Genomic DNA, 26,751 nt, shown 5'->3' on the forward strand with positions numbered 1-26,751 from the left:
AGAAGGAAATGGCAAACCACTCCAATGCCAAGAAAACCCCAAATGGGGTCATAGAGTTTGGACACGACAGAAACAACTAAACAAGAAATGTGAAAAGACATAATAATCGGTGACCCACCCAGGGGGCTGGGACAGGAAGGCCAAAGTCTCACATCAAAGACAAAAATGAAACATTCCCAACTCATCTCCACTTGCCCGTTAGAGCCCCTCGTTCTCTTCAAGGTTCAGTCAGCTTTCATGGGAAGCGATTACCCTCTATCTGCTGGTGCATGCCCCTCCCTGCAAAAACGACCTTATGTATCTTCTATGAATAGAGCTCACATAGCTTATACACCTTCCAGGGCTACATGGGAAGCTCCTTGAGGGCAAGGCCTGGCTTTGCCTCCAGCACCCTGCACAGAGCCTCACAAACAAGCAGGACTTCATAAACTCGGGTTGATTTGAGTTGCCCTTACCCTTTATTAAACTTTTCTGAAGGTGCCCAGCTCCCACCAGAAGGTTAGATTCCATGAGGGAATGACTAGGCCATTTTGGTCTTTGTACTCTCAGAGAAGAGCCTGGGGTCTGAGACATGAGGAGGATGGGGGTGGGGAGGGAGGGTAAATGCTCAAGGGCTTCTATAATAAATCTTCCCTCCTCCCTTTTTCTTTTTTTCTTTCTTTCATCTCTCTCCCTCCCTTCCTCCCTCTCTTCCTTCTTTCCTTCCCTCCCTCCTCTCTCTCCTTCCTTCCTTTCCTTCCTTCCCTCTCCTTCCTTCCTTCCATTCTTTCCTTCTTCCCTCCCCTTTCCTTTCTTCCTTCCTTCCCTTCCTCCCTCCCTGCCTCCCCTTCTTTAGCAAGGCCTACCTGGGATTGCTCTGGGGTACAGAGCCTTGGGCACATCCTTTCCTCTTCTCCCCTTCTGGAGAATTAGAGGCTTGAATTAGAAGACCTCTCAAAGCCTGAAATGACATTGTATGATGCTGGGTCCCACAGCCTGCCCTAGGGCTCCTACCCACTCAGATGTTCAAGCCATTTCCTCATGCCTTTCCCCTTTCAGCTTAAAAATACAAGCCGACAGGGGCCTGTGTGTTTGGGATATTCCTTCTTCTAAACAGTCATTGTGACAAAAAACCAAAACAAACAAACAAACAAACAAAAAAAACCAAAACCCAAATCCTAAATGGCTCAAGGACAGGGCTTCTGTAGCCACTGCCCAGGGAATGAACCTGAGTCTGGAAGGAAAAAGGTGTGGCATAATTCAGGTCTCACTGCCCAACTTGCTGCGTGAGCTTCTCTCTGGGCCTGTTTCCCCTCCTGTAAAAAAGGATATCTGAAATCCCTTCCAACTCTGGTATCAAGTCCTCAGATCTTTCAGGGCTCTGACACTGTTCTAAAGTCCCTCCTAGCTCTGACGTTCCCTGTTCTAAGGGCCCTCCCAGCCCTAACATTCCCTGTTCTGAGGCCCCTCCCAGATCTGACATTCTTAACTACCTTCCCCCACCCCCAAACTCCCTATATCCTCAGCTCTCCCATCACTGAAAGGATGTGACCACGTGGTCTGTCAAGAACAGCAGAAGAATCAAGATGAGACTGACTTCTGGTTGGGAAGGGCAGAGCTTCTAAGTCATGGTGTGTAGTGGGACTATGGGACTTTCTGGACCAAAGAGAGGCTGGCCATCCCTAGCCTCACCTGGACCCCAGTCCCAAGAATCTCAGAATCATTTCTGAGGAAGGACCTTCAGAAGAAGAGATGGCGGGAAGTCTTTTGGAACGTCAGGGCAAGGGAGAGGGGAATGAACCCGCCTGGTCTCCATGCGTTGCCAAGGCTCGCCATGCCCCCTTGGGTCTGACTTGCAACTTCACTGTTTAGTTCATAGGATTATGGAATCTCTAAGTCACAGGACCTTAGGACCTTGAACTCACAGAACCTTAAACTTATCAGTGCAGAATTTTAGACATGAAATCTGAGACCCACGGACTTTGACTCAAAAACTGGCCTTGTAGGTTTATGGATAAACTGGGGAGGTCAGAGAAGGCAGCCAGGCAGATGAATGACGTCAAACCTAGGCCATAAACAAGCCTGTAGAAGACTCGGGGTGGGAAGTGGGGGGTGCTAAGTTTTCCAGGACTCAGAAGGACATCCAGGGAAGAGGAATTACCCTCCTTCTAGCTCTGCCCTCGAGGGCAGGATCAGGAACAATGGGGGAGGTTACAAAGAAGCCTGTTTAAGCTGGAGATCAGGAAAAGCTTCCTCAGGAGAGCTGGCTTTCTCAGGAGCTGGTAGATATAGTCAATTAGACCCGAGTTCAAATCCAACTGACACTTACCAGTTGTGTGACCCTGGGCAAGTCCATTTTGTCATCTCTAAAATGGGAATAACCGCACCCCCTCCCAAGGCCGTTGGATCAGATACATGAATGTGTCAGATTTTAGAGCTGGCCAGGACCTTGGGGGTTGTCCAGTCCCACTCGGCTGTGTTACTGAAGAAGAGCCTTTGACTGCCGAGATCCCAGCCAAGGCCGCACATTGGCCAGGCTTAGGCCCCCAATCTTTGTGATCCTACAGTCTAGTCTACCTCTTTCATTTCTCAGATGATGCAGGCCCAGAAAAGCCAAGTGACCCATCCAGGCTCACCCTGAGGGCAACTCCAGAATCAGAGGATTCCTGAACCAGAGGTAGAAGGGCTCAGGCAGCAAGCTCAGGCCTGATGCTCTGGGCCCTTGTCCCTGATGAAAGGTACTCAGTGGCACCGTCTGAACAGCCCGAGGAAGAAATGCTGGGATCAGGCAGGAGCTTGGGAGCTGCCAGGCTACAGTGCCCGAGCACTACCCTCTACCTGAAGAAGGCTCTTTGTGGCTCCATCAGACACAGACCACCACCCCATCCTCTCCCCTGGATGACTGCTAGTGTACCCTGCTGGACCAGAAGGTTGCCCCTGTAACTTCCCCCCAAGGCTAATAAACCATTGTGATCGGCATGCCAGATGTCTCTTCTTCCTTGTGGAATCCAAATCCACTGGTGAGTTTAGCCAGCTCAGAAGAAACCTCAGTAAGCCCATAGTACAATCTGTGCCGGGTCACAACCTATGGGACAACTGCTCAACCAGCCTCTGCTTACTCCCTCCTACAGGGGTGGAGACAATGACCTTTCCAGCACACTACAGCCCCAGGGTTCTAATTGGGGGTTTATTAGAGTGAAGGGACCTGCTTACTTACCCCGTGAGACAGGGGAGAGGGATCTGGAAGGCCCAGGGCTCTTCCTGCCAACGGTTGCCAGAGCAGGCAGGCCAGGCCACCAAATCAGTGCCAGGGATGAAAGGAGCCCTGGCCTGGAAGGGATGCCTGAGTTTCAGCCCCAGTACTTCCTCCATGACCATTTAACCTCAGGCAAATCCTCAGCTAAGCCCTGTACAACAGGGACCTTGGTCAGCATGGAAGTCAAAGGCATTCTGCCAGGCCAAGGCCTGGAGCCACAGGGCACCACAGTGGCTGGCCCTTCTGTGAACCCATCTCCCTATGAACGCCGGGAGCCCAGTCTGTCCACCCCCTACAACCTTTCCTGGCTTATGCTTGGTCCTACATTCCCATCTGGGATCCCCTGTTATCAACTAGCCCAGGCAGGAGCCGCTCCACCCACCCATCCCTCATCCTACAGAAGCAGTGGTGGGGGACGGAGAAGGATGGAGGTCAAGGTGGTCCCTTTTCTGGTCTGACACATCTGACCTTGCCTGGGGCTGGGGAAGAACAGGAGACTGCAGAAAACAGAGGGGAGAGGACTGGGCAAAAGTGAGGGCCAGGGGCCATCATCCCCAGCCCAGAGAGCGCTGATGTGGACACTCAGCTGCCTGGTCAGTCTGCCCTCCTCTCAGCAGACCCTGGTGGGGCTGGGGGAATGAGGCTGGTAGGAAGTCAGGCTGAGGGAGGGGCAGGTGAGAATAGCAGCAGTGATACGGGCAGAACCCAAGGAGAAGCAGCTCTGGGCTCACAGACACGCGGCTTGAGCTCTCCCTTGTTAGGTGCAGACGGGGCAGCTGAGGTCCAGAGAGGGGAGGGTCCCCTTGGGAGGCCAAGGAGCTGCAGCTCCTCAGGGGGCTCCACTCTGGCCTGGTGGCCCCTTCAGCCAGGAGCAGACACTGCTTAGGCTCCCTTGTAATTACTGCCTTAGCAGGAGAGGCCCCTGGAAGGCTTGGAGGCGCCAGCTCTAACTCACTGGGTAGCCTAGGGTCTCAGCTCCTCCATCTGGGAAAATGAGGGCATCGCTCTGACCATCTCCACCATCCCTTCCAATTCTAAGACTCCTGAATCCCAAGGAACACTACTGTAGATCCCAAGCCCTCCACATACAAGGGCGAATACGGCAAGAGAGGTTGGCTTCATCCCCAGCCAGGCTGGCTTACAATAATGACTTTATTTTAACATATTTAATTACAGACAGTAAAATAGCTTGGGGGGGGGAGGGCTCTGGGTGGGCCTGGCTCTCAGCCCCTCCCTGGGGGGCCCTTGGTGGACTGAATGCAGAGGAGCCCTGACCCCCAGCCCCTTCTTGGGGCCTATCGATTCAGGGATGGGGCAGTAAAGGGGCAGAGCCATGCAAACGAAGGCGTTGGAGCAGCTCCCCTGGCCCTGCCCTTCCTCCCTCCCCTAGCTCTCACCTCCTCCTCCCAGAATGCCCTGGGGCAGCAAGCCCCTAGAAGCCCCAGCCCATGAATGCCCATCGTCCTGGGGATGCAGACCCCTTGAACCAAAGTGGGGGAATAAATACAAAGTTTACAAAGTAAAAGCAGGTGGAACTCCTCTGGTCTCCAACTTGTGGGCCATGCTGGCCTCCCGGCTGGGAGCAGGGGCTGGGCCGGCACCCGGGCTCCTGGGGAGCCCCAGCCCAGGCCCCTGCCATCCCTCTCACATCATCCCCAGTTGCAGCAACGTGTTGGCATATGCCATGGGCTTGACATTGGGATGAGGCTGAAAACAAGATGGGATGTGATGTTGGGAAGAAGGCAAGCATTAAGCTTGGTCGGGTACCCCCTGGCCCCTGCCCTTGGTCCCTATGGCCCCTGAGCCCTGCCCCCATCCCTGCCCTGGCCTGCCAGGTCAGGGGACCAAGGGACTCACCACTGCTGTGAACTGGTGGAACTGGGGCCGCAGATCTGAGCCACGGAGGTGGATGTAAGAGGCTTTATTACCCATCTGATCGCTACAGGATGGAACAAGGAGCAGCCGAGTTAGGCAGGAGGGAGGAGAAGGCAAGGGGGCTGGGGACAGATGGGGAAGGGGACAGGAGAGACGACAAGGATGCTGAGATCCCGAGGGGGAGGGGCCCGAGCTTCCTCACCAGTAGTTGGGGGCAGAGAAGACAGTGACACATTTGCCATCGTGGGCCACCTCGTAGCCCTCAGGCTTCACCTCGTGGCTGCGGATGATGTACTCCAGCCGATTCTCCTCTAGAAAGGCCTTGGTGACGTCTGGTCCAAACTGGCAGCTCACGCCTCGCTTGCTGACCGAGCGCCCATTCTGGTAGAGAGAAGGCTCAGAGCAGGCCCCCCCGGCCCCCCGGCCCCAACCTGCCAATGCTCCCCAGTGACCCCGCTGAGGGCATGCACTCACTGACCTGGGGCTGTGGATCTGACCAGAGTAAATCACACATTGGGCCTGTTTTTGGAAGGGGAAGGAAGAGGAAGGAAGAAAGAATTAGTGGGGCTTAGAAACTCGAGAATGGTCCCCCACCAAGCACAGCTGTGCCCACTGCCTCCCCGCTCTCTTTCTGGGGCTGCTGAGTCTGGTTAGGCCCATAGACTCCGGGAAGGGCCTGCACCATCACCTTATCTTCTCTTAGTCTACAAACAGGAAAACTGGCCAAGAGAGGGAAAGGAATTGTCTGAGGCCAAACAGCCAGAGAGTGGCCTGAAAACCCAGGCTTCTTGCCTAGACCCAACTCACTTTCCAGCATTCTCCACAGAACTCACCGGAGTCTGGGGGCTGCCGATTCCGCTCTATCTTCCGGATGTCATCCAGTGTAACCCCATCCTCACTGAAGAGCCCCCCGTGCATGATCTGGGGGAAGCAGGAGGCTTGGTAAGGGCACTCCCCTCCCTCCCCCGCTCCCCAAGGGCTGGCCCCTTGCCCCTGTCCCACAAAGGCTTACCAGCACCTTGCCGTTGATACACTGGGCCAGGGGTAGCCACTCAAATACCTCGCTGAATAGCTCAAACATCTGTGCTGTGTATTTGGCCTTCACCTCCCCCTCAAAGCCGTAGATTTGGTTCATGTTGTCTGTCTCGTGGTTCCCTGGGGGATTTTGAGGGATGGAGGGAAGACCCTGGGCTCACAGGCCTGCTTGTTAAGGCTGGGCATGGAACAGGGCTTTGGCACTCAGCTGGACCCCCACTAGGGCATCACCAGAGAACCAGAGAATTTTAGAGCTAGAAAGGCCTGGAGAATATTGAATGCTCAGGTCGGAAGGGGTCTCAGAGACTACCTAGACCCCTCATTACAGAGATGGGAAAGCTGAGACCCAGAGAAGGGAAGGGAGGCACCTTAGATCCCCTGAGAAATGAGGGCAGACTGAGACAAGAGCCTTGGATTTCAGCGCCCCGCCTCCCAAGGGCCCTGCTGGACCGCAGGGAGCCTTCCCACCCCAGAAGGGCCTGAACGACTCTCCTCCAAGGCCCAGCATCCCAGAATTCAAGCAGGCTCTCTGTTCTGCTGGAGGCTGAGGCTCGGGGATGGGCAGCTCTTGCCCCCTGCCCTGGTCTGGGAGTACCCCTCTGCAGACACCCTCCTCTCTGCCTGCACCCAAGCACCCATCTCCAGCTTACCTCGGAGAAGGTGGAAGTGTTCGGGATAAAGCAGCTTGAAGCCAAAGAGGGTGAGGATCACTTCTACAGAGAAGGAGCCTCGGTCCACAAAGTCTCCATTAAATATCTGTGCCAGGGGAGGCTCAGGAAAACGAGGAAGGGGCAGACGCCCAGTGCCCTTCCCCACCCCTGCCCCTGGCCCTCCCATGAGCAGATCCCAGGGCTGGCAGTGGTGGCCAACAGGCAGCACACACAGGCCAGAGTGGGACCCATAGTCTCCAAGGTGGAGAGAAGCTAAGAGGTCATCTGGAAGGCTAGGGGCCAGGAACAGAGCTGAGGCCAGACATGTGGGGGCCTGGGGAGTGGCAAGCATGGGCAAGTCTTCCAGGCTGCCCGTGGGGAAGGGGACGGCTTGGCTTGGGCTGGTGGCACAGAAAGGATACGTAGGGGTTGGTCTCAGAAGGCAGACCATTGAGCTCAAATATGTTAAGCAGGTCATAGAACTGGCCATGAGTGTCCCCGCAGACTGTAATCTTCTCTGTCTGAAAGAAAAGAGGCCAGGGAAGAGGGAGAGACACAGAGACAGATGGAGACAGCGAGACCCAGAGCAAGAGCAAAAGACACAGAGACAGGGATGGCAAGAGAGGGGGATGTGCATCGAGAGAGATGGAAGGAGACAGAGACAAAAGCAACATCGGGATGGAGGAGATACCAAGGTGGCCCAAGAAAAACGGGGCAGAGGGAGAAGCAGCAAGAGGAGGGACCAGAATGGGGGTAAAGAGACAGAGAGAGCCAAGGGGAGACAAAACCCAAACTGGGTGAGTGCCTGCCGGACTCCCGGGCCCCCAGCCCAGTCCCCACTACCCCTGCCTTGCCCCTCCTTCCTCCTCCCCCACCCCCAAACACAGAGGCACCTCTTTGAGTGTGGTCTCCACCAGCGTGGTTAACTTGGACAGGATCTCCTTCACCTGCACCAAAATCTGAGGGGGGATTGGGCTATGAGTACAAGGGGACAGGGGAACCCCCAAGGGTCCCCTTCCCCACTATCTGGATGGGGCTCTCAGAGGCATGGAATGTGGCTGACTCCAATTCCTATCATTTCACAGGTGAGGACACTGAGCCCCAGTCCCTTCCATGACTCCCTGCTGCCTCTTGGGGCTGGGGGCTGGTCCCCGGTGGGCCTCCCTCCTCCCTCGTCCTCCTCCAGGAGCAGGGCAGCAGGCTGTTACCTGGTAGGCACACTTCCGATGGAGCTTCTTCTGATCTCGGTACCACTGCATGAGCTCCCGCATGAAGGTCAGTGTCACTTTGCCATTCTCTAGCTTGGGGCCGCTGTACTCGTCCTCGATGGCTGGGGCAGAGGAGAGGGATCAGCCATGGCCCCCTGCCCCTGCTCCCCTAGAGGAGGGGGTGGGTCTGGGGGGGCCAAGAGCCAGGGCTGAAGGGACCCCCCAGGAGGAGAAGAGAGCCCTAGGGACCAGGCCGGGCAGAGGAAGCTTCCTGGAAGACAGGTTTGAGCCAGACCTGAAAGGACAGTTAGACTCTGAGAGCCCAGGAGGGCGACTGGGACCACAAAGGGAAAGGTTCTGGCCCATGGGATAAGTCCTGGTAAAGGCATGTGTTGGGAGAAATCAGCCCAGGAATGTGAGGGAACTGGCAGAGGACAGGGTTGAAGGATGTCGGGCCAGACTGGATGCCCTGAATGCCAAGCCAAGTAGCATGGCTGGGTCCCTACAGGCTCTGGGAAGTTCCTGAGCTACGAATGGGTAACAGCCAAGAGATTAACCAGGCTTCTGGAGGGGCCAGGAGAGAGCCTTGAGGGTGATGAAGGGGCTGCTACAATGTGGGCGGTGGGGGTGTCCACCGAAAGGACTCTGGAAAGACAGTGACACTGATGACTGGGCGGTCTTTTAATCGGCTAGGTCAGGGGGAGGGCCCAAGACCACCAATGAGGTAGCAAAGGTCCCTGGAGGTCAGGAGACCAGAGGTTCCATACATTCTCTCCCTATCTTTCCTAAAGAAGGCATCCCAAATCATCTCTTGAAACAGACAAATCTGGAGGCCAAGGTGAGGTCATGCCAAGCTCAGACAGAAGGTATGGGGGTGCTTGGGAGCAAAGAAAGGTAGAGGCATGGCGGGGAGGGAGGGTGTTTCGCAAAGCATCTGCATGGGCGTCAACCCCATGCGGCCAGCAGTCTGGGGAAGCCAGGCGAGGGACCTTCTCAGAATCCCAGGGGTAAAGACAGATGGTAAGATATGTAGGACTGCAAAGAAAACCAATTCTACTGAACTACTATTAACTGTGGATTCCAGCTCTAGAACCCCAGCTTCTGGGAGAAAGCTGAGAACCCACTGATGTAGCAGAGCAGAGGCAGACAAGCGTGCAGGCTTCCTGTTCAGATCCACAACCGAGACGGCAGGGTGTCCGGGGAGGTGGGAGCCCCTCTCCACACTGCCCCACAAGGCCTCCATTTTAGCTCAGGCGCCTTCTTTCTTTCTGGACCCCAACCAGGACTGTTGTCTTAAAACAGAACCAACGAGGAGACCCATGAGGACAGCCTGACAACGACGCTGCTTCATTCATGAAGGGCTGGGACAGGCTGGGGGAGCCCTGAGATGCACTGGGAGAGGGAGCAGTGTCAGGGACGTGCCAGACAAGGATCAGCGAAGGAACCAGGCACGCTGGGCCACGAGAAGGCCCTCAATGGCCTGGAGGGCTGGCACAGGGAAGCGGGAGGAGTCTTGTTCTGCTGGGCCCATGTGGCAGACTTAGGCCCAATAGAGAGAAGTAGTAGGGAAGGCGATTTCACATTAAGAAGAGAAAACTTCCTAACAGTCCAAGCTCTCCCACAGGCTGCCCAGGCAGTGTTGCACAAAGTCAGCAGGGGGTCAGGCTCGATGGCCTCCAAGCCCCCTCAAGCAAACTGACAACTTCAATACAGAGAATGATGGATGGGCAGACCATGGCGGGAGGCCCCAGCTCCGGATGAGAGCCTGACACACAACAGTGAGTCTAGAGAAGCAGGCTGGTGGAAGCGCAAGGGCCACGGGAAGGCAAAATTGTTGTTCTCCATCAATACCCCCAAAACCCCAGTAAGAGGAGGGACTCCCCAGGGGCAGAAGCACAGCCACCACATGAAAAGGCAGGAAAACCTCAGCCAGTAACCACCAAAGGCAGGCACAGTGAGGGCAGGGGCTCCCCCCGTGGCTCACCACAGCGGGGAGGAATGTAGAGGAGGCAGGGGGGAGCCACAGGCTGCCCTTGGTCATGGCTTAGAGGGAAAGAGGGCTTTGGTCATGAAGCCACGAGACGGAAGGCTAGCTGAGGCCAGGCCACTCCCCTTGGAACTTATTAAGAGCAGGAACCCAGGCCAGCAACCCATCTACTCCATCCACTCCCTCCCCAAAATGAGAAGGTTGAGGCAGCCCAGAAGCCCAGCTTTAAGGGCTGATAGAAAAGTGCAAGCGGAAGAAGCCAAAGAATGAAGGGGGAAACAAGAACCAAGAACTGACGCTGGAGAGGCTGAAAGACCAAAAAGTTACAAAGAAAGCCTGAATAAAAACCTAGCTCAAGAGCAGATGAGCTGCCAAAAGATGATAAAAACAGAGAGGGAAAAGGAGCTAAAAACCCATAGAGAATCTAAAGCATAATAAATAAATATACCACTAAGGAAATTGAACCGAGGGAACCAAAGTGTATTCTCGAGACATCACAGAGCAGCAGCAAGAGGCTCCAGAATGGTTCCAAATAGAAATAAAAATTGGAGATCATATTAGGAACGAAACTAAATCAGAAATCAAAGGGAGGATGAACTCAAAAACATAAATGGCTAGATAAGAAAAACTGAAAACTGATAGAAAAATCTCTCCAAAGCAGTAGAAGTTCAGAATAAGATTTGAACCAAAAAATACTGAAGAAGAAAATTGGGCCGAAGAAAAGCAAACGGCAGCAGTTACATTCAAAGAGCATATCAAACCAAAAAGCCTGAACGCCATCCTGCAGATAAGAGCAGAAGAAAACTGTCCAAACTTCTGAATACAGATGGGAAAGCAGAGATCCACAGAATCCAGAGAAGGCCACCGGGGTGGGGGGGGGGGGGGGAGGGGGCGGGAGAGAACCAACATGCTTCCAACTCCAGAGTCTATATTGGTTGAATTTCCCAACTCCAAAAACAAAAACAAATTCTGCAAGCAGCCAAGAAGAGAGCTCTCCAAGTGTGAGGGAAGGAACGGCAATTTAACTATCTCAAGATTATTTTACGTTCATGAGAAATCAGTGAAAGCAATGGGAAGACTATATTCCAAAAAAGGAGCTCAAGGTGCAAGCCAAAATAACACATTCTTATACACCCAAGCCTGATCTTCAATGAAAGATCAGCTTTCAACAAGAGGTATTTGAGAATTGCTGCAAAAACAAAAAGCCCATAAAAGGAAGCAGATTATTCGACCTGCAAACATCCCAAATGACAGGAACACAAGAAAAGTGAGTAAGCATAGTTAACTTAAAAAAAAAAAAAGACTGAGTAGAGAAAACAATTCTTTCATGTTTACAGATTTTTTTTTTTAAGAAAAAGATTACACCATTGGTAAAAGAACAAATAGGAATCATCGAGGGAATATAGACCCACTGAACTGCTAAATAACTCCGATCTTGAAGATTCATGAGAGAGGAACATGTTGATTTATTTTATTCTCTCCTGCACTTAAATTAAGGGTCTATGGTTAGGGACAGGGAGGGCTGGAGAAGCCAGTGGGAAGGGACAGAAGTAGGGAAAAAAGAAAAGGGCACTTTAAAAAAGCTTGCCTGTGGGAAAGGCAATATGGTCTTTCTTAAGTTGGAATGTTGGAGTCACTGACTGCTGGAGCTGTAAGAGCCCTACAAGATCATCTGGTCTAGTCCCCTAAATTTACAGATGGGGAAACTGAGGCCCAGAGAGGAAAGAAACTAACCTAAGGTCACAAAGTATAACTCCTGGTTTTTTAGGCCCTTCCTGTGAGATTTTCAGGGAAAGGTCTGTCAGACGATGGGCTAAAATGGCTGAGACTCTGCAGACTAGAAGGACAAAAGCTGAAAGTGGGATATGATGCCAGACTAGGAGTTTCATTTCTGGCTCAATCATCAACTTGATGTGACCTTGGGCAAAATCTGTTCTCTACTTCTACCTTTCCATCGGTAAAATAAGGGAGTATGACTCTATAGTCTCCCAAATCCCGATCAAAACTAATGGTCTACTGACAGGTACAGTGGAAAGAGCCCTGCCCCTTGAGTCAGAAGACTTGGGTTCAAATTCTGCCTCTGACATTACCCATGGGACGTTGGCAAGGCATTTCAACTCCCAACCTGTTTCTTCATCTATAAGATCAGGCTTGGATCTCATGGCCTATGAGGTCCCTCTAGACCTATGATCTTCTAACCCATAAAGCCATGGAATTACTTAAAATGTCCTCTCTTTCAAGTCAGTCACTTTGGCTTTTATGGAATTCATGTGTTCTTTTAATGTAACTGTTGCCTTTTGCTTCTCTTCTGCCAAATTTTCTTCTACTTAACAATTCTGTAGTCAAATTTTGTTCTCCCTCTTAAAGCCTCTACTGCTTTGAAGAGCCTTTCTATCACATATTCAATTTTCCTTACTCAGCCATTTATGTTTTAAAATTCTTTCTAGCTCTGATTTCTGATCTCATTTCATTCCCAATATCTTCTTCCAACTTTTATTTCTATTTTGAACCATTCTGGAGTTTCTTGGTGCTGTTTTATAATGTCCAGAGAATACAGAATTCATTTTCGCTGGTTCCCTTGGTTCAATTTCCTTAATGGTATAACACTTATTTGTTACTCTCTTTGGATTTTTACTTTTTCACCAAATCCCTGCACAATGAATGAAACAAGTGCCATCTGAAACCGGAGAGGCAGTTTTGCTAAAAGAGAAGCATGGTGGAGCTCCCACACGACATGAGAAATGTTCGTGTTTGCGTTTCCCCTGGGCGGCAGTCCTGGTTCTCAGCCATTTATTACTTTGGGTAAGTCCTTTCCTCGCTGAGATTCAGTTCATCTGTAAGATGGAAATCATAGTAATACGTGCCCTCCTGACTACTTTCAGAAAGGTAAGGAATCCTTTTTACCCCATATTGGCAAGGTCTGTGAGTTAGGGGTGTCTCCCTCACCCCCGACACAGGTCACACCCTCTCTGCACTTCATGACATAGAGGACCCCCATTCACCAAGTTCATCATCCTGTGCCTAGCTCAGGAATGCCCTACATCAGCTCTGGGCTGAGGTGGGCTGGTCTTTGAACAAGACCTACCTACCACAGAGCCTTTATCAGAGGTCTTTGGGCCTGAGGATTGGACCTTTGACCATGACCCTGGGTCACAGCTGGTGTTCCTGTGACATATGACATATCAGGGAGCTTTGTGGGAAAGAAGAATGTGACAGGGTCAGAGGATAAGAATGGAGAGTCTAAAAGGCTGGTGCAGTGATCCAGGCAGCTGGGGAGAAGGCAGGGCCTGGACAGAGATGACAACTAGGGTGATGGACCAGCTTCAGGCTCAGACCTTTCAAGAGGCCAGAATGAGGAGCAGCTTCAGAAGAGCAGACAAGGGGTCTCTGTGAGCTGTCTCCTTCCTGCTGCAGGAGGAGGTGAACTTCACATCACCAGAAGACTTCGCACAATAAGGGCTAGATGAAAACCTGTTAGGGATGTCATAAGGAGGCTTTGTGCTCAGGGGCCCTGGATTCCTCTAGCTCTTCCCACTCTCAGGTTCTATGGTTCTTTGAAGACCAGAGCCATGAGGAATAACTGATAGGCTGCTGCTACCTGGCTGTCCCTAACTTGAGGTTAGCATCACCTGGCCCAGCCTTTTCTGTCTGCAGTGTGCTTGAGGACAGAACTGGAGGGACCATGGGGCTGATCTTATTTTGGGGGGTGGGGGGGAAGAGGATGTTGTTCTTATGCTGCACCCTGAGAAGCAGGATGTGAAAAAACAGAGGAAGTATTAACAGCGAGTGGCTGACCAAGTACGGAGGGAAGAACACGAACCTAGGAGGAGTATTCCGCCAGGGTCCAACTACTAAAATCAGGTAAGACAAACTTAAAATAAGACTTGACAGACTTCAGTAACATCTTCTTTCTTCTAACCTGCTTCCTACCCAGCCTGGAGACAGAGATAAGAAGGATGGAAAAACTAAGGGAGAATGTAGAAAAATAGAGAAAGAGGGACAGGAGGGGACAAAGAGTGAAAGAGGAGAAGGTGAAAGAAATAGGAAAGAGGGAGAAGAAGAGATGAGAGGGAGGAGAGGAAAGGAGAGCAGAAATAGGGAGAAAAAAGGTGGAAGAAATGGGAAGAAGGGAGAGAAAGAGATGAGAGGAAGGAGAGGAGGGGAGAAATAGGAGAGAGAAGGTGGAAGAAATAGGAAGGAGGGAGAGGAAGAGATGAGAGAGATGAGAGCAAGGAGAGGAGAAATAGGGAGAGAGAAGGTAGAAGAAATGGGAAGGGAGAGGAGAAGGAGATAAGAGGGAGGAGACGAAAGGAGGGGAGAAATAGGGAGAGAGAAGGTGGAAGAAATAGGAAGGAGGGAGAGGAGGAGATGAGAGGGAGGAGAAGAGAGGAGGGGAGAAATAGGGAAAGAGAAGGTGGAAGAAAAGGGAAGGAAGGAGAGAAAGAAATGAGAGGAAAGAGAGGAGGGGAGAAATAGGAGAGAGAAGGTGGAAGAAATGGGAAGAAGGGAGAGGAGAAGGAGATAAGAGGGAGGAGAGGAAAGGAGGGAAGAAATAGGGAGAGAGAAGGTGGAAGAAATGGGAAGGAGGGAGAGGAAGAGATGAGAGGGAGAAGAGAGGAGGGGAGAAATAGGGAGAGAGAAGGTGGAAGAAATGGGAAGAAGGGAGAGGAGAAGGAGATAAGAGGGAGGAGAGGAAAGGAGGGAAGAAATAGGGAGAGAGAAGGTAGAAGAAATGGGAAGGAGGGAGAGGAGATGAGAGGGAGAAGAGAGGAGGGGAGAAATAGGGAGAAGAGAGGGTGGGAAAGGGAGACTACTACAGAGGAGAAACAGCATGAGAGGGAGATCAGCAGGAGAAGGCCCTGGAAAGAGATAGAGGGAAGAATGTACCAAAACAGTGGGAAGAAAGGGAACAAGGGCTGCTCATGCTGAGTTTTCCGAGCACTGCCCTGCAGGCAGGGAAGCAGCCAGAGCATGGCTGGGTTTACAGATGAGGAGACCCTGAGAGGTGAGAACAGCCCAAAGCCAGGTGCTCTGCTGCCAGTACAAGAAGCAGAGGAGAGGGGGCCTGTGGAGGCAGGTGGGCGCTCTGATCCTACCATGGGTGCCTGAGGAACGGGCTGACAGAGGGCCCAGCCATCCCCACCAACTCCCGGGGCTCAAACTGCCAACCCTGCACAGTTTACTCCCAGGGCTCTCTGTTTCCATACAGGGTCCCTCATGGACAGGTGGCCATCAGCCCTAGAATCACCAATGCTCCAAAAGCGAAATAAATGCTAAGAGTTCTTGCTTCTCCTCCAGTAACAGGGTCACTTGGAGGATTCCACAGCCTGACTAATTAAGACATTCCAATCAAGGAAAGAGGAAGGAAGAAAGCACCAGCACAGGGAGAACAGAGATGGGGATGTGGGGATCCTGGGAGAAAAATTCCATTCATGGAGACTGTGTGGAGCCAGGGGCCCACAGGAGCCTCCACAGTGTCCACTGTCACGGGAGCACCCACGGCTACTGGGGAGTGCAAGCAGGGGTCAGCCCGCCTCTGAGGCCTCATAACACACAGCAAGAACACCTTCGGGTACCCAGACTGGAGAAAGGGCTGCTCAATGTGTGGGGGCAGAGTCCGAGTGAATGTCTATCAGTACTGGCAATGGGTGTGGATGCCTGATGAGGAGGAGGGGTCCTAAGTGCCAGTACCTGGGCCCCCTCTGCCCCAAGTTCCTGCTAGTTGTTCTCTCCCTCTTAGGGCTGTCAGGACCCTCCTAGAGCCAGGCCAGCAGATGCAGGCTGGTGACAATGTACCCCCTGCCCAGGGTCCCTACAAGCTTCCCCCTGGGAAGGCAAGGGCGGTGATAGGATGGGAATGGATGGGATGAGTCCAGGGGGACTGAGTACTCAGGAAGGGAGTCGGGCCAGCCAGATGGAACCCATGAGTGGATGTGAGCACCAGCAAAGAGCCTGGCTTAGAACAGGAGGATGAGAGAAGGGGCCAGAGAGGCCCAATGTCTGCCTTTAGGGAAGGCTCCCATTCCCAACTCAGTGGGAGAAGGCAGCCAGCTCCAGCAGCTTCAGGACCACTGCCGAGGCAATGGGAAGACTGGAATGTATGGAAAGAATGGGAAGAAGACCTAGATGCCAACCAAATGCTTCCTGCCTCTGGGCCCGGGTGGAGGGTGGTGGGCAGTGCCAGGCTGTGACTGGATGCTTGGCCAGAGCCCCGCGACCCCCCACGCCCCCACTCCCGCAGGCAGGTGGCGTGAGACTCACTCATGCTCTCGATGTCTAAGGAGTCCACGACCGAACGCTTGTGCTCGTCCCCAGCGATAGCACGCTCAAACGCCTTCTGCCTCACAATCTTGTTGCACTCCTGATACTTCATCTTGGCATCCTTGTCATTGGGCTTGACCTTCACCACCTGGACGGGGAGACGGGGGAGGTGCAAGTCAGTGGACAGCCAGAGAGGAGCTGTGCCCGGGAGGCAGGAGCCCTGGGCCTCTGACCCACAGTGAGAGGACTTCACAGGTTATTTACAGATGAGGAGAAGGAGTCATGGAGAAGGGAAGGGGCCAGACGCAGGCCCCATGGAGGCATCTGGAGGGCTGGCTGTCTTATCTCCGTGCACTTTTCTCTAACCTGCTCAGAATCTGAACCCAGGCCTTTGGGCTCCAAATTCAGCCCCACCCATCCACTGGCCTGAGCAGGAGCAAGCAGCAGCCAAAGACTGAGATTGGCTCCTGGCATCTCGGGCTCCTAACTGTGCCCTCTGATTTCCCTGCCTTTGCTCCGGCCCTGCCTGACCTATGGCATCTTCCTCACACCTGCACTCAGCCTGGCGACCACAGCAGCCCTGGGCCCTCGCAGGTCAGGCCTAACCCTGTTTGCTCACTTGCCCTCAAGGCAAGGAGGGACAGAAAGCAGGGGAGGATCAGCTCCTGGGGGAGCTGGAGGATCCCCCCACCATGGAACAGCTTTTGAGAACTAGCAGGTGCCCAACCTGAGCCTTAAGCAAGGACAAATGAGGAGGGGGCAGGCTGGCTGGGGTGAATCCCGTGGGGCTTCTGAAGGGAAGAGGGAGGGGCATGGCTTGAGGAAGAGGAGGCAGGAAGGACCCCTAGGGAGAAGGACCAGAGGTGAGGGAGGAAGAGAATGGAGAAGGATCCCCCGGAAGGTACTGGAAGGGGCCTTGCACAGCATGCAGTCCAGATGAAGAGACGGAGGCCCAGAGGGTGGAAGGAAGTGGGCACAGGCCAAGCCTAGAGGCCAGATTCCAGGATTCCTGGGGCTTGTCGCCCCTGGAGCAGAGGCCCCTGCGCTGACACTGCTGCCCAGGATGCTGCCTCACTAACTCCCTGTTAGGGGCAAAGCCTACCAGGGGGTCGGTGCTAGCCTTGGCAAGGCCTTGGCATCTTCTGCCTCCCGAGGGTAGATGCCCGAGTGGGCCTGGCCATGCCAAGGGAAGAATGCAGCTCTCCTGGCAAGTGCTGGAGATTTCAGGGGGCAAGGACACTGGGCTGCTCCCAGCCCTACTGCAGAGAACCAGACTTAACAGGACCACTGAGAAGATGGTCCATAACAAAAGGAAAGGGGAGTAGGAGGGGGCAGCAGGGAAGGGAGCTGGGGTTCCTTCTCCAACCTGGATCAGGAGGGTGGGCCTGACATAAACATTGAGACCCAGGGCTCCTTCCCCAAACTGTGGCTTGATAACAGGACTCAGGGAGGGAGATGAAGGGGAAATGGAGGCTGGAAATAATCGCTTTCCTCAAACTCCAGATACCAGGGAGCTTGGAAACTCTGATTCATTTGCCTGGTGCCAGGGCTCAGAGCCAGGGGAGGACCCTTTGATCTTACTCTAGGAGGGCTGGGGAAGAAAAACAGGCCTCATTCTCTCCCTCCTCTGAAAAGCGGCCCCAAAAGGACCCCGAAGAGCTCCCAGAGGAGACGGGCAAGCTGCTGGCATGGCAAAGCTCTAATGGTTTGTTCAGTCAACTGCCGGCAAACATGAGGGTGGCACAAGCATCTGCGACCGGTGAGGAGGTTCCAGAAAAGGGGGCTCTTTTGGGCAGGCATGGGAAGGAGGGGCCAGGGTGCACATCCTTACCAGGGGCCTCCAAAAGGAAACACGAAAGCCTCCTTTGCTCCACCACCCAAGGCCACTAGAAACCCCTTGAGGATCTCCTGGGCAAAGGTGCAAGGGGCAGCAACACCATTTTTACAACACACAGCTGGGGCTAGGGGTGGGCAGGGGGATAAAAGATTCCTCGAGCAGGAAGGGTCGTGTGATCATCCAGTCTAACCCCTCCTTTGGGGGGCTCCTATGTCCCAGGCCAGGGCTCATGAATGATACCAACATGTATGGGGTGCCTACAAGGGGCAGGGCCCTGGGCATAAGGAGCTGCAGATTCAGAGGTATGAGAAACTGGCCCTCCCTGACAGGACTCCAGGGCCAACTTGTCTGCTTCTAGTTCCTTCCCCACACCAGCCTAGTTCTCCTGTCCTGGCCCCAGGTCAGACCCTGTTTCTTCCCCAAATTCCCACGGCCACCAGGTACAGGACAGTCCAGGCCCAGGGCTCACCCTACCCGGCTCCCCAATCTATCCCATTCCCTCTCCCAAGCCTGGCTTTTCCCCAGCACAGACCAGGCTCCAATCCTGCCCAGCTCAGAAACTACAGAGGTTCCCACTCTGGGATCTGAGGACTCCAAAGTTCACGTGCAAACCCTTAAAGAAGCCAATGTACCTTCTGGAGCCTGGAGAGCAATACGGTTGTACATGCTGGTTACTATCTTCCCAACATCAGTAGATGATGTTATGATTTATGAAGCACCTTGGCCAACATTCCTGACTACCACCCTTTGTCATCACACAGGCTCCTGATGAGCCAATAAAAAGTCTAATTGCTATTGGGCTGGGATCTCCAAAGTGTCTGCATATTAAGGGGGGCCTCATCTGGAAGGTGGAAATGGTGATATCGACACTGAGAAGTGGTACGGACATGGGAGGTGTATGCTGAGTGAGGCTCAAGGGTCAGAGAGATCTGGGTTCAAATCCTGCCTCTAACATATATGGGCTGTGAAAGTCCCCTCCCTCTCAGGGCCCCAAGCTCTCTTTGAAATGATAAGGTGCAGAGCAGGGGCCACTGGCAGAGAGGTCCACCCCCCACCCCAGGAGATCTCCAGCCCAAGGAGAGTATGTGCAGCTCAGGTCCTCCTGCACCAGGGGATCTAAGAACAAATGTCAAGTGTTCCACACAGGAGTCTGCTCACACTGCCTTCACAAGGGGCCTTAGGCAGCATGGTAGAGGAATGAACCATTCTGTTACCCAGACGCGTAATAGAGTCATTTACTTAGAAAACCCCAGGGAATCAGCAAAGAAACTGAGACAATGAACAGCTTCAGTCAAATATCAAGATAGAAATAATTTCACAGAAGCAGTGAGCACATCTGCCCAACACTAATGAAAGCCAGGAGGAGACAAAGGAAGGAAACGCCATCACAAGGTCTGGAGGGCACCGGCTGTGCCACACTCAGCCTTGGAGAAACACAACAAAACCAACAGCTGCAGGGAGAACCAGTGCTTCCTGACGTGCCAGGCCAGGCTAACCATGGCAGTGACAAAACCATAATAAATGGACAGGCTAAATAAAAGACCAAGGGGATAGAAAAAGCAGCAACAGACTTACTTGGAGGAACTAAGGCCCAGAATCTCAAGAAGAAGATGAAAAAGCATGTGCGTGGGGTGGGGGTGGGGGCAGAGAACCCACCATGATGCAGCGCTCATCAGGACTGAGATGCCCTCCAACAGGAAGCACGCCCCCAGGGCTCACTTCCCAGCCAGCCAACTGGCCAAGCCGACAGAAATGCAGACAGTGCCTGTTGGTGGGGCTGCGGGAAGGCCAGCAAGTTCACACACTGCTGGGAAACGACCTGGAGTTATTCTGAAAACATCACTAACACCCCTTGGCTCTGTCCTCCCCAGCACCTACTCCCAGTCAGTCAAAGATTCAGAGTAGCACCCAGAACATTAACTAGCGAACAGACAGGCAAGTTATGGTCCAAGGATGTAGGGGGCTGTGATTGTGGCGATTCACAAATACACAGGAACAATCATCTCTGGCGCCACAAGATGAGCCTCAGGGCTCACTGAGGGAAGCCCAACTCCAAGTAATGGAAAGAAACAATGTTGGTGCTGGAGAGCAAAGGGGGCTGAGGGAGGCACCTGGGGGGCACAATGGTGGACATCCTCTCCAATTCTGCCCTCATTCTATTAGTTGTTCTTTGTTTTTAGTTGGGGAGGAGGTGGGGGAAGGTTTCAATGAGGTGGGGGAGGGACTATGTCCAGAAATGACTATGATGTAAAAATAAAAGACATCAATAAAAGTCCTTTTTACAAGAAAACTGAGTTCTTAGGAGCATGTGCATCCCAGGTTCTGGACTCCTGTTTCTGACCATGGCTTTGAAAGAAGAATTCCCCCCTCCCTGACCTGTAGATCCTTCATGGGTCACAGAGGGGGCCCAAAGCCCCTGAACTTCCTCTTAATGACCTATTAGTGGTTCATCAAATGGGAGCTTCTTGCAATCCTTTTAAAATCGGTTCATACTTTCAGGCTGGGATACCTTCTGTGGTGCTGTCCCCCTGCCCCTAATTTCCAAATCCTTCAATGGCTTCTCTGTGGCCACCCCCCGCAAGAGCCGATACCCCACATTCCCAGCTCCTCTTCCTGAAGCCTGGCTCAGACCCCTGCCACAGCCCTCCTCAGGCCTCAGTGTCCCTCCCTGGGTGTGGGGGATGATACCCCCTGCTCTTCTCCATGCTTACTGCCCCTCTCTAGGCCCCTATTTTCTCATCTCAAAAGGGGGAGGCTCGATGATCCCACAATCCCCATGGAAGGCTGCCCACACTCCTGGGCCTGGCATTCAAGGCTTTCACAGCCCGGCCACAGCTTCGCCTCCAGCCAAGGACAGGAAGCACGTGTCTGGCCCAGCCAGGAATCCTGAGCCCCACAGGATGTGGGGGAGCAGAGCAGCAGGGGCTCACCGTCTCATAGTCCCGAAGAGCCGCCTTGAACTTGCCCAAGGCCATGTTGCTGGTGGCCCGGCGGTAGTAGCCCTTGATGTACTTTTTGTCCAGCTCCACGGCACGGGTGGCATCGGCCAGGGCGTAGCCATAGCACTCTGTCCGGAGGTAGGCCAAGCTACGGTTGCCGTAGTAGATGGCATTGTTGGGGTTCAAGTCGATGGCCTGGCTGTAGAACTTCACTGCATTTTCATAGTCCTTGCCTGGAGAGGGCGGGGGAAGGGAAGAGGTAAGAAGATCTCTCCCACTGCCAGCCAGCCAGACAGACATCTGGCCACATCCCCACCCCTGGAGGTCTGGCCGCCCCCTCACCTCTCTCCTCTACCTCAGTCTCTCCATCTTTAAAAGGACAGCCTGGGGTCCCTGATCATACACCTGCAATGTCCTCCCCCCTTCTTCACCTGCTAACCTGGAGGCCCAAAACAGAGGCTAGGAGGCCTCCCCGAGCACCCTCAGGACCTGCCAGAAAATGCAACTCTCCTAGTCCTCTGCTGGGCTGTAAGCTCCAGAAAGGAGGGCAGGTACTGCATCCTAACTGTCTCTCAGCACTGACCATGGTATTCTGCACACAGGTGCTTAATGCTGAATATCTGTTGAAAAAACACATGTACACACACTCACACCCATATACACACACCAGGCACAGCCCTGTCTTCCCATGTCTAAGTATGGTCCATTTTTACAATCAAAGTCAAACAGGGAGCTCCTTCCTTGTCAAAGGGGAGAGAGCGCATGGGGCCGTGTGCTCTCGGGGGGGGGGGGGTGGGGGGTGGCAGCCTGAGGATCAGGAGGTGCTGCCTGTGGGGCTGGCTCTGCCCCGCGTGAGACGTGGCTTGGACCACAGCACCTGATCTTTCTGGGGCCCAGTCTCTCATGGTGTTGGAAGGAGTGGCTTAGGTGCCATCTAAGGTCCCCCCCCCCTCCCCCGTCCTCCCATGAGACAACACCGTAAGTCACTGGGGGAGATCGCAGCCATCATCAGTACCAACTCCCCAATCCAGGCTTCTGGCCACTGAGGGACTCAGTCCTCACCTGTCATCCAGAGGACACAAAATCCCCGGGGCGGCAGGGGCCAGGGCCTACTAACAGCCTATCTCTTGGCCAGTTCTGATGGAGCAGCAAAAGGGTGTGTGTGTGTGTGTGTGTGTGTGTGTGTGTGTGTGTGTGTGTGTGTGCGCTGAATGAAGGCACAAGTATGAGCTGGGGGAGGCATTGCCAGAGAGCAGCTTGTCTGAGGGTTACAGGGGACAGAAAGCTTCTCTGTATGATAAGCCAGAGAGGGTTTGGAAAAGGTCAGCCTCACTGGCGAGGGGTCTTAAGTGCAGGCCATCTGAGGGCTGGATGAGGCTTGGAGGAAAGGAAGACCCAGGGGGCTGGAAAGGACTTTCCTCAAGCCCTGGAAAAACTGTTGAAGCCCTCCAGGGCAGACCTTGAAGCAATGGGTGGGAGTCATAGAGGTGCAAGCCCAAACCCCCTTACACATGAGCTCTCCCCACCAGTGGGAAGGGGGGCTTCCCTTCCCTGTGGGGCCCCCAGAGGCTGGAGGCCCCCCAACGTGGAGTCCTCCGGATGATGTGAGGTGAACTGACTCAGTGGTGAGGTCCCTGCGGCCAGAGCACTGCCCATGGGAGGCCGCCGGCCCTCAGCTGGGATCCCATCGGAACAAGGCTTTAGCCTCAGAGTCTCAGCTTCCCCTAATAAAATGGAGATGATGATGCCTCTGTATAATTGTGAGGCTCACACAAGGCACTGAATGTCAACTTTCTGGTGGCCTTAAGCCCCTAGATTACAATAATTACTGCATGTCAGACCAACTGCCACTTCTTGCCTGCTCTCTTCCCTCTTCCTTGCACACAGGAGGCCCTCCAGGCCTCTCTGGCATCCCTCCCTGCCCAGTCCTTCTGGTCCCCTGGGGCCTGGATGCCGCCAGAGCCTTGGACCCCAGTCATGGGCATGGCCTCTGCCCGCTGTCTGCCAGGCAAAGGCTGACTTCCTCTCCCTGGCAATCAGAGCCCTTGATCTAGCCACAGCGGCCCTGACCTCAGATGTGTGGTGGCTCCCTTTCCTCTTTCCCTGCTAAATCCCTCCATGGGTCATGGGGGCCAGGAAGCCTTCCTTCCTTGCTGCCCCCGGAGGACAGGGCGGGAACAGGGTGACCCGTGCTTGTGGCTTATCCCTGAGCTAGATGGTAATGTCCATGAGAGCAGACAGTCACCTGGATCCCTGCCTGCCCCAAGCACAAGGCTCTCTGGAGAGCAGGCAGGTACTTGCTGAAATGAAAGACCCAGGGCTCAGGGCTTCAGACACCAACATAAAGGACCAACCCTTCTCTCTGGGAGGGAGTCCGCGGGCCCCTAAAAGAAAACCTGGACACAACGTCCTGGGAAATCTGAGGGGGCGAGGGGGTGGAGGAAATGACTTTGGCCCTCAGGCTTGGCTGGGTAAAATCAGGGAAGGTTTCCCTAAGAAGAAAGGATTTCTACAGGTGGGATATGGCAGCTGGAGTGAATGGAGGGCTGCCAGTCTAGGGGTCCTCAGGGCACGATGATGGGAAGGCCACAGGGGCCAAGCGCTCAAGGGGAGAGGACACTTCCTGGAGGCTGTGAAAGAGGGAGTGATACAAGAAAAGAGTGACTATCTGAGTGAACAGGGAAAGCTGGGGGGCAAAGGTCGGGTTCCAGAGACACGACCTTGGGCAACTTCGTTCCCCTCCTCTGGGTTCCTCAGTTTACCTCGCTGTAAAAGGAGGGTTTAACCTCACTGTCTCTGATGCCCTGCCTACCAGTGCTGTGCCAGGCCTCTCAGAAGGCGGGGCATGGCCAGGGGGCACCCCCAAATCTGGCCCTGCAGAAGGCAGAGGGCAGCTTCTCCTTCTCACGTGTCTCCATTTCCTGTTGCCTCCCCCTCCTTTTCAGACCCAGCTACTTCCTGTTGGGGTTTGATGGGGAGAGAAGGGTATCTCCCTCCCTCCAGATGCACTGTTATCTTAGAGAAAGTCTTAAAAAAGTTGAGAAATGTGGGTTTTAAGTGCTGCCTTGATTTGCTGTGATGCCTGGGGCAAGTCCCTTCTCCTTGGGTCTCAGCTCCCCAGCTATGAAAGGGGGCTTGGCCTTGTCCTCCTCCTGGGGCCCCCAATACTCTTCCTTCCTCCCTTTCCCTTCTGGGCTCACCCTCCTCCCCTGGCTCCCTTGGGGTGGCTCCAAAGGGGCGCCCTCTGACCTTCACAGACCATGGTGTCCAACCCTGACCAGGAGGGGTTGGATAGCATGCCATCCCTGTGGGCATCCCCTGTACCATTCATTATATTTCAGGCCATTAACCTGCCACCTCAAGGCTGCCCTGGCCTAACTAAAGCTACACGCATCCCCTTTGGTTTCTCCAGCAGCAAAATATGTGAAAACTCGGCCCAAAGAGCCCAGCTCAGTGTGATGGGGAAAAAAAGCTGGATCTGGAGGCAGAAGCCCTGAGTTCCAATCCTAGCTTGGCTTCTCACAGCCTGTGTGACCTTTCTTCTATGGGCCTCAGTTTCCTCAACTGTAAAAATGAGAAGGCTGGACCCTCTGAAGGCTCTTCAGCTTCTAAGCCTCCATCTCTTCTCCTAAGCCAGGGTTCAGGGCTGGGTTTTTGGGGTCCCCCGGGGACCTGTGGCAGCACCCAGGCTTGGGGCCTACCTGTCCATCTCCCCCCACCTGGATTCACCACTGTGGCCTGACAGATCAGTTTGTGGCAGCACGCTGCCCCCCTGTAATCCCTTACTGAACAGGATTTCCTGGTCCTCCCCAGGTTCCCTACCTGGTCACACTCTTCCTCACATCTCTCTATCTGGCAGCACTTTCCCCATTATTTCCTTATGTCTCCCTCCCTCCCTGGCAGAATTCCACCCTATAGCTCCCTATTAGGCAGCAGGCTTCCTTATCTGGCAAGGGTCTCCCTCCGTGGCACCCTATCTTGCAGCCGTCTACCCCCCACACCTTCCCATAGCTCCCTATTGAGCAATCTCCCTCATGCCTCCCTATCTGGCAACGGTCTCCTCATATTTCCCTATGGCTCACTATGTGGCAAGCGGCTACATTTTCCCATGGCTCCCTATGTGGCAACCTTCTCCACATGTCTCCATTGCTCATTATCTGGCAAAGGTCTCTTCATGTCTCCATATGGCTCTCTATATATGGGGCAACCTTCTCCACATTTCCCCATAGCTCACTATCCGGCAGTACTTTCCTCATTTCTCCCTATGTGGCAACCCTCTCCTTATTTCCCCATGGCTCGTTTTCTAGCAGCAGTCTTCTCAAGTGGCAACCTTCCCCACAGCTCACTATCTGGCAGCAGTCCATGTCTTCAAATGGCTCACTATGTGGCAACCTCCACATTTCCCCATGGCTCGCTTTCTGGCAGCAGTCTCCATATGGCTCATTATGTGGCAACCTTCACATTTCCCCATGGCTCGCTTTCTGGCAGCAGTCTTCATGTGGCTCACTATGTGGCAACCTCCACATTTCCCCATGGCTCATTATCTGGCAGCAGTCCATGTCTCCATAAGGCTCACTATGTGGCAACCCTCCACATTCCCCCATAGCTCACTATCTGGCAGCAGTCTCCTCATGTCTTCATATGGCTCATTATATGGCAGCCTTCTCCCCATTTCCCTACTGCTTCCTATCTGGCCAAGATTTCCTCCGGTCTCCCCATGTGGCAGCATTTTCCCCGGGCTCCCTATGTGGCAGCCCCCTCCTCTATAATCTCCCTATGGCTCCCTATCTGGCAGCGCCCTCCAGCCTCCCTCCTCCCCCCGCCCGCCCGTTGCCATGGCACCGCCCGCCCGTCCGGCGCCACCGCCCTCCCGCTAGCCCCGGGGGGCACCTTTAAAGTACTCGTTAGCCTGCGTCTTGAGCTCCTCGGCCCGCTTCAGGGCGCCGTCAGCCGGCGGATCGTCCCGGGGGGGAGGCGCACAGCCAGGCCGCTCGCCCTCCGCCATCGCCATGCCGCAAAGCGCGCCTACCCCTCCACCGCCACAACCCAGGCAACGGTCGCCGGCAACTGTCGTAAAACGCCCGCTCGCCCGCCCCTCTTCTCCCTCTTCCTTCCCTGCCCTTTGCTCAGTGCGCCGGCCTCGCACCCCGATCTCGTGTGCGCATGCGCAAGCCGGCCGGGGAGGTCGCACCCCCCCCCCGGGAAGGGGGCGGGGCCTTGGCTGCAAACCATAGAGAGTCGGGAGGACCCGGGTGCTAGAGAGGCCCAGGGCTTCCCGCGGGCCATCGAGAGACCATAAGGCTTCCAGAACATCTAGAGCAGACAGGAACGTCCCAAGACGGGATGTCCGTCCCTCTTTTCCTGGGACCATTGCTTTTACGCGGAAAACCGAGGCGGGTCGGGAGATTTAGCTTAGAGCCCCAAAGCGAAGCAGGACCGGAAATCCCGGAGGGCTGCATGGAGGAGTTGCTCTTGTCCCGTTTATTTCCATGACCTTTTCCCCAGAGGTCATCCGTGCCTCCAGGGCAGGGGCGGCGTCATCTCCGTTCTGGCTGACCACGCCTGGAAACGCTCAGGGTATCTCAGCTCCACGGGGTGAGACAATATCAGGGTCATCTGTGGCCAGCTTTGCACTGGCACCCTCTTGCAATGTCTGGCCTCTGCCCCCAGGCCTCCCATCGCCCCTAGGACAAGGTGCAAACTCTGCAGCCTGACCTCCCTCCA

The 26,751-nt window shown here is 54.1% G+C and overlaps 1 protein-coding gene across 1 annotated transcript; it reads right to left on the reverse strand.

Moving 5' to 3' along the window:
- Nucleotides 1-4,352: 4,352 nt before the first annotated feature.
- PPP5C (protein phosphatase 5 catalytic subunit) lies at nucleotides 4,353-26,184 on the reverse strand. The gene is made up of 13 exons (XM_036747527.1): nucleotides 25,918-26,184; nucleotides 21,019-21,260; nucleotides 16,252-16,399; nucleotides 8,004-8,125; nucleotides 7,689-7,754; nucleotides 7,218-7,316; nucleotides 6,796-6,901; nucleotides 6,123-6,265; nucleotides 5,944-6,031; nucleotides 5,589-5,629; nucleotides 5,313-5,491; nucleotides 5,093-5,174; nucleotides 4,353-4,942 (listed from the first exon to the last, which is right to left on the reverse strand). Exons 1-13 carry the CDS (start codon nucleotides 26,036-26,038, stop codon nucleotides 4,880-4,882), a joined length of 1,500 nt encoding a protein of 499 aa, XP_036603422.1. The 5' UTR covers nucleotides 26,039-26,184; the 3' UTR covers nucleotides 4,353-4,879.
- Between the last annotated feature and the right edge of the window lie 567 nt (nucleotides 26,185-26,751).

This window comes from Trichosurus vulpecula, chromosome 2, assembly GCF_011100635.1.
Source record: "Trichosurus vulpecula isolate mTriVul1 chromosome 2, mTriVul1.pri, whole genome shotgun sequence".
Taxonomy (NCBI): Eukaryota; Metazoa; Chordata; class Mammalia; order Diprotodontia; family Phalangeridae; genus Trichosurus; species Trichosurus vulpecula.

What these genes read in the sequence shown, in the direction of transcription:
- PPP5C (XM_036747527.1), bottom strand. Translation starts at nt 26,038, where the DNA reads ATGGCGATGGCGGAGGGCGAGCGGCCTGGCTGTGCGCCTCCCCCCCGG. An exon ending in ATCGGAAGTGTGCCTACCAG is followed by an intron (nt 7,755 to 8,003) that starts GTAACAGCCTGC and finishes ATCCCCCCTCAG; the next exon opens with ATTTTGGTGCAGGTGAAGGA. An exon ending in GGTCAGATCCACAGCCCCAG is followed by an intron (nt 5,492 to 5,588) that starts GTCAGTGAGTGC and finishes TCTCTCTACCAG; the next exon opens with AATGGGCGCTCGGTCAGCAA.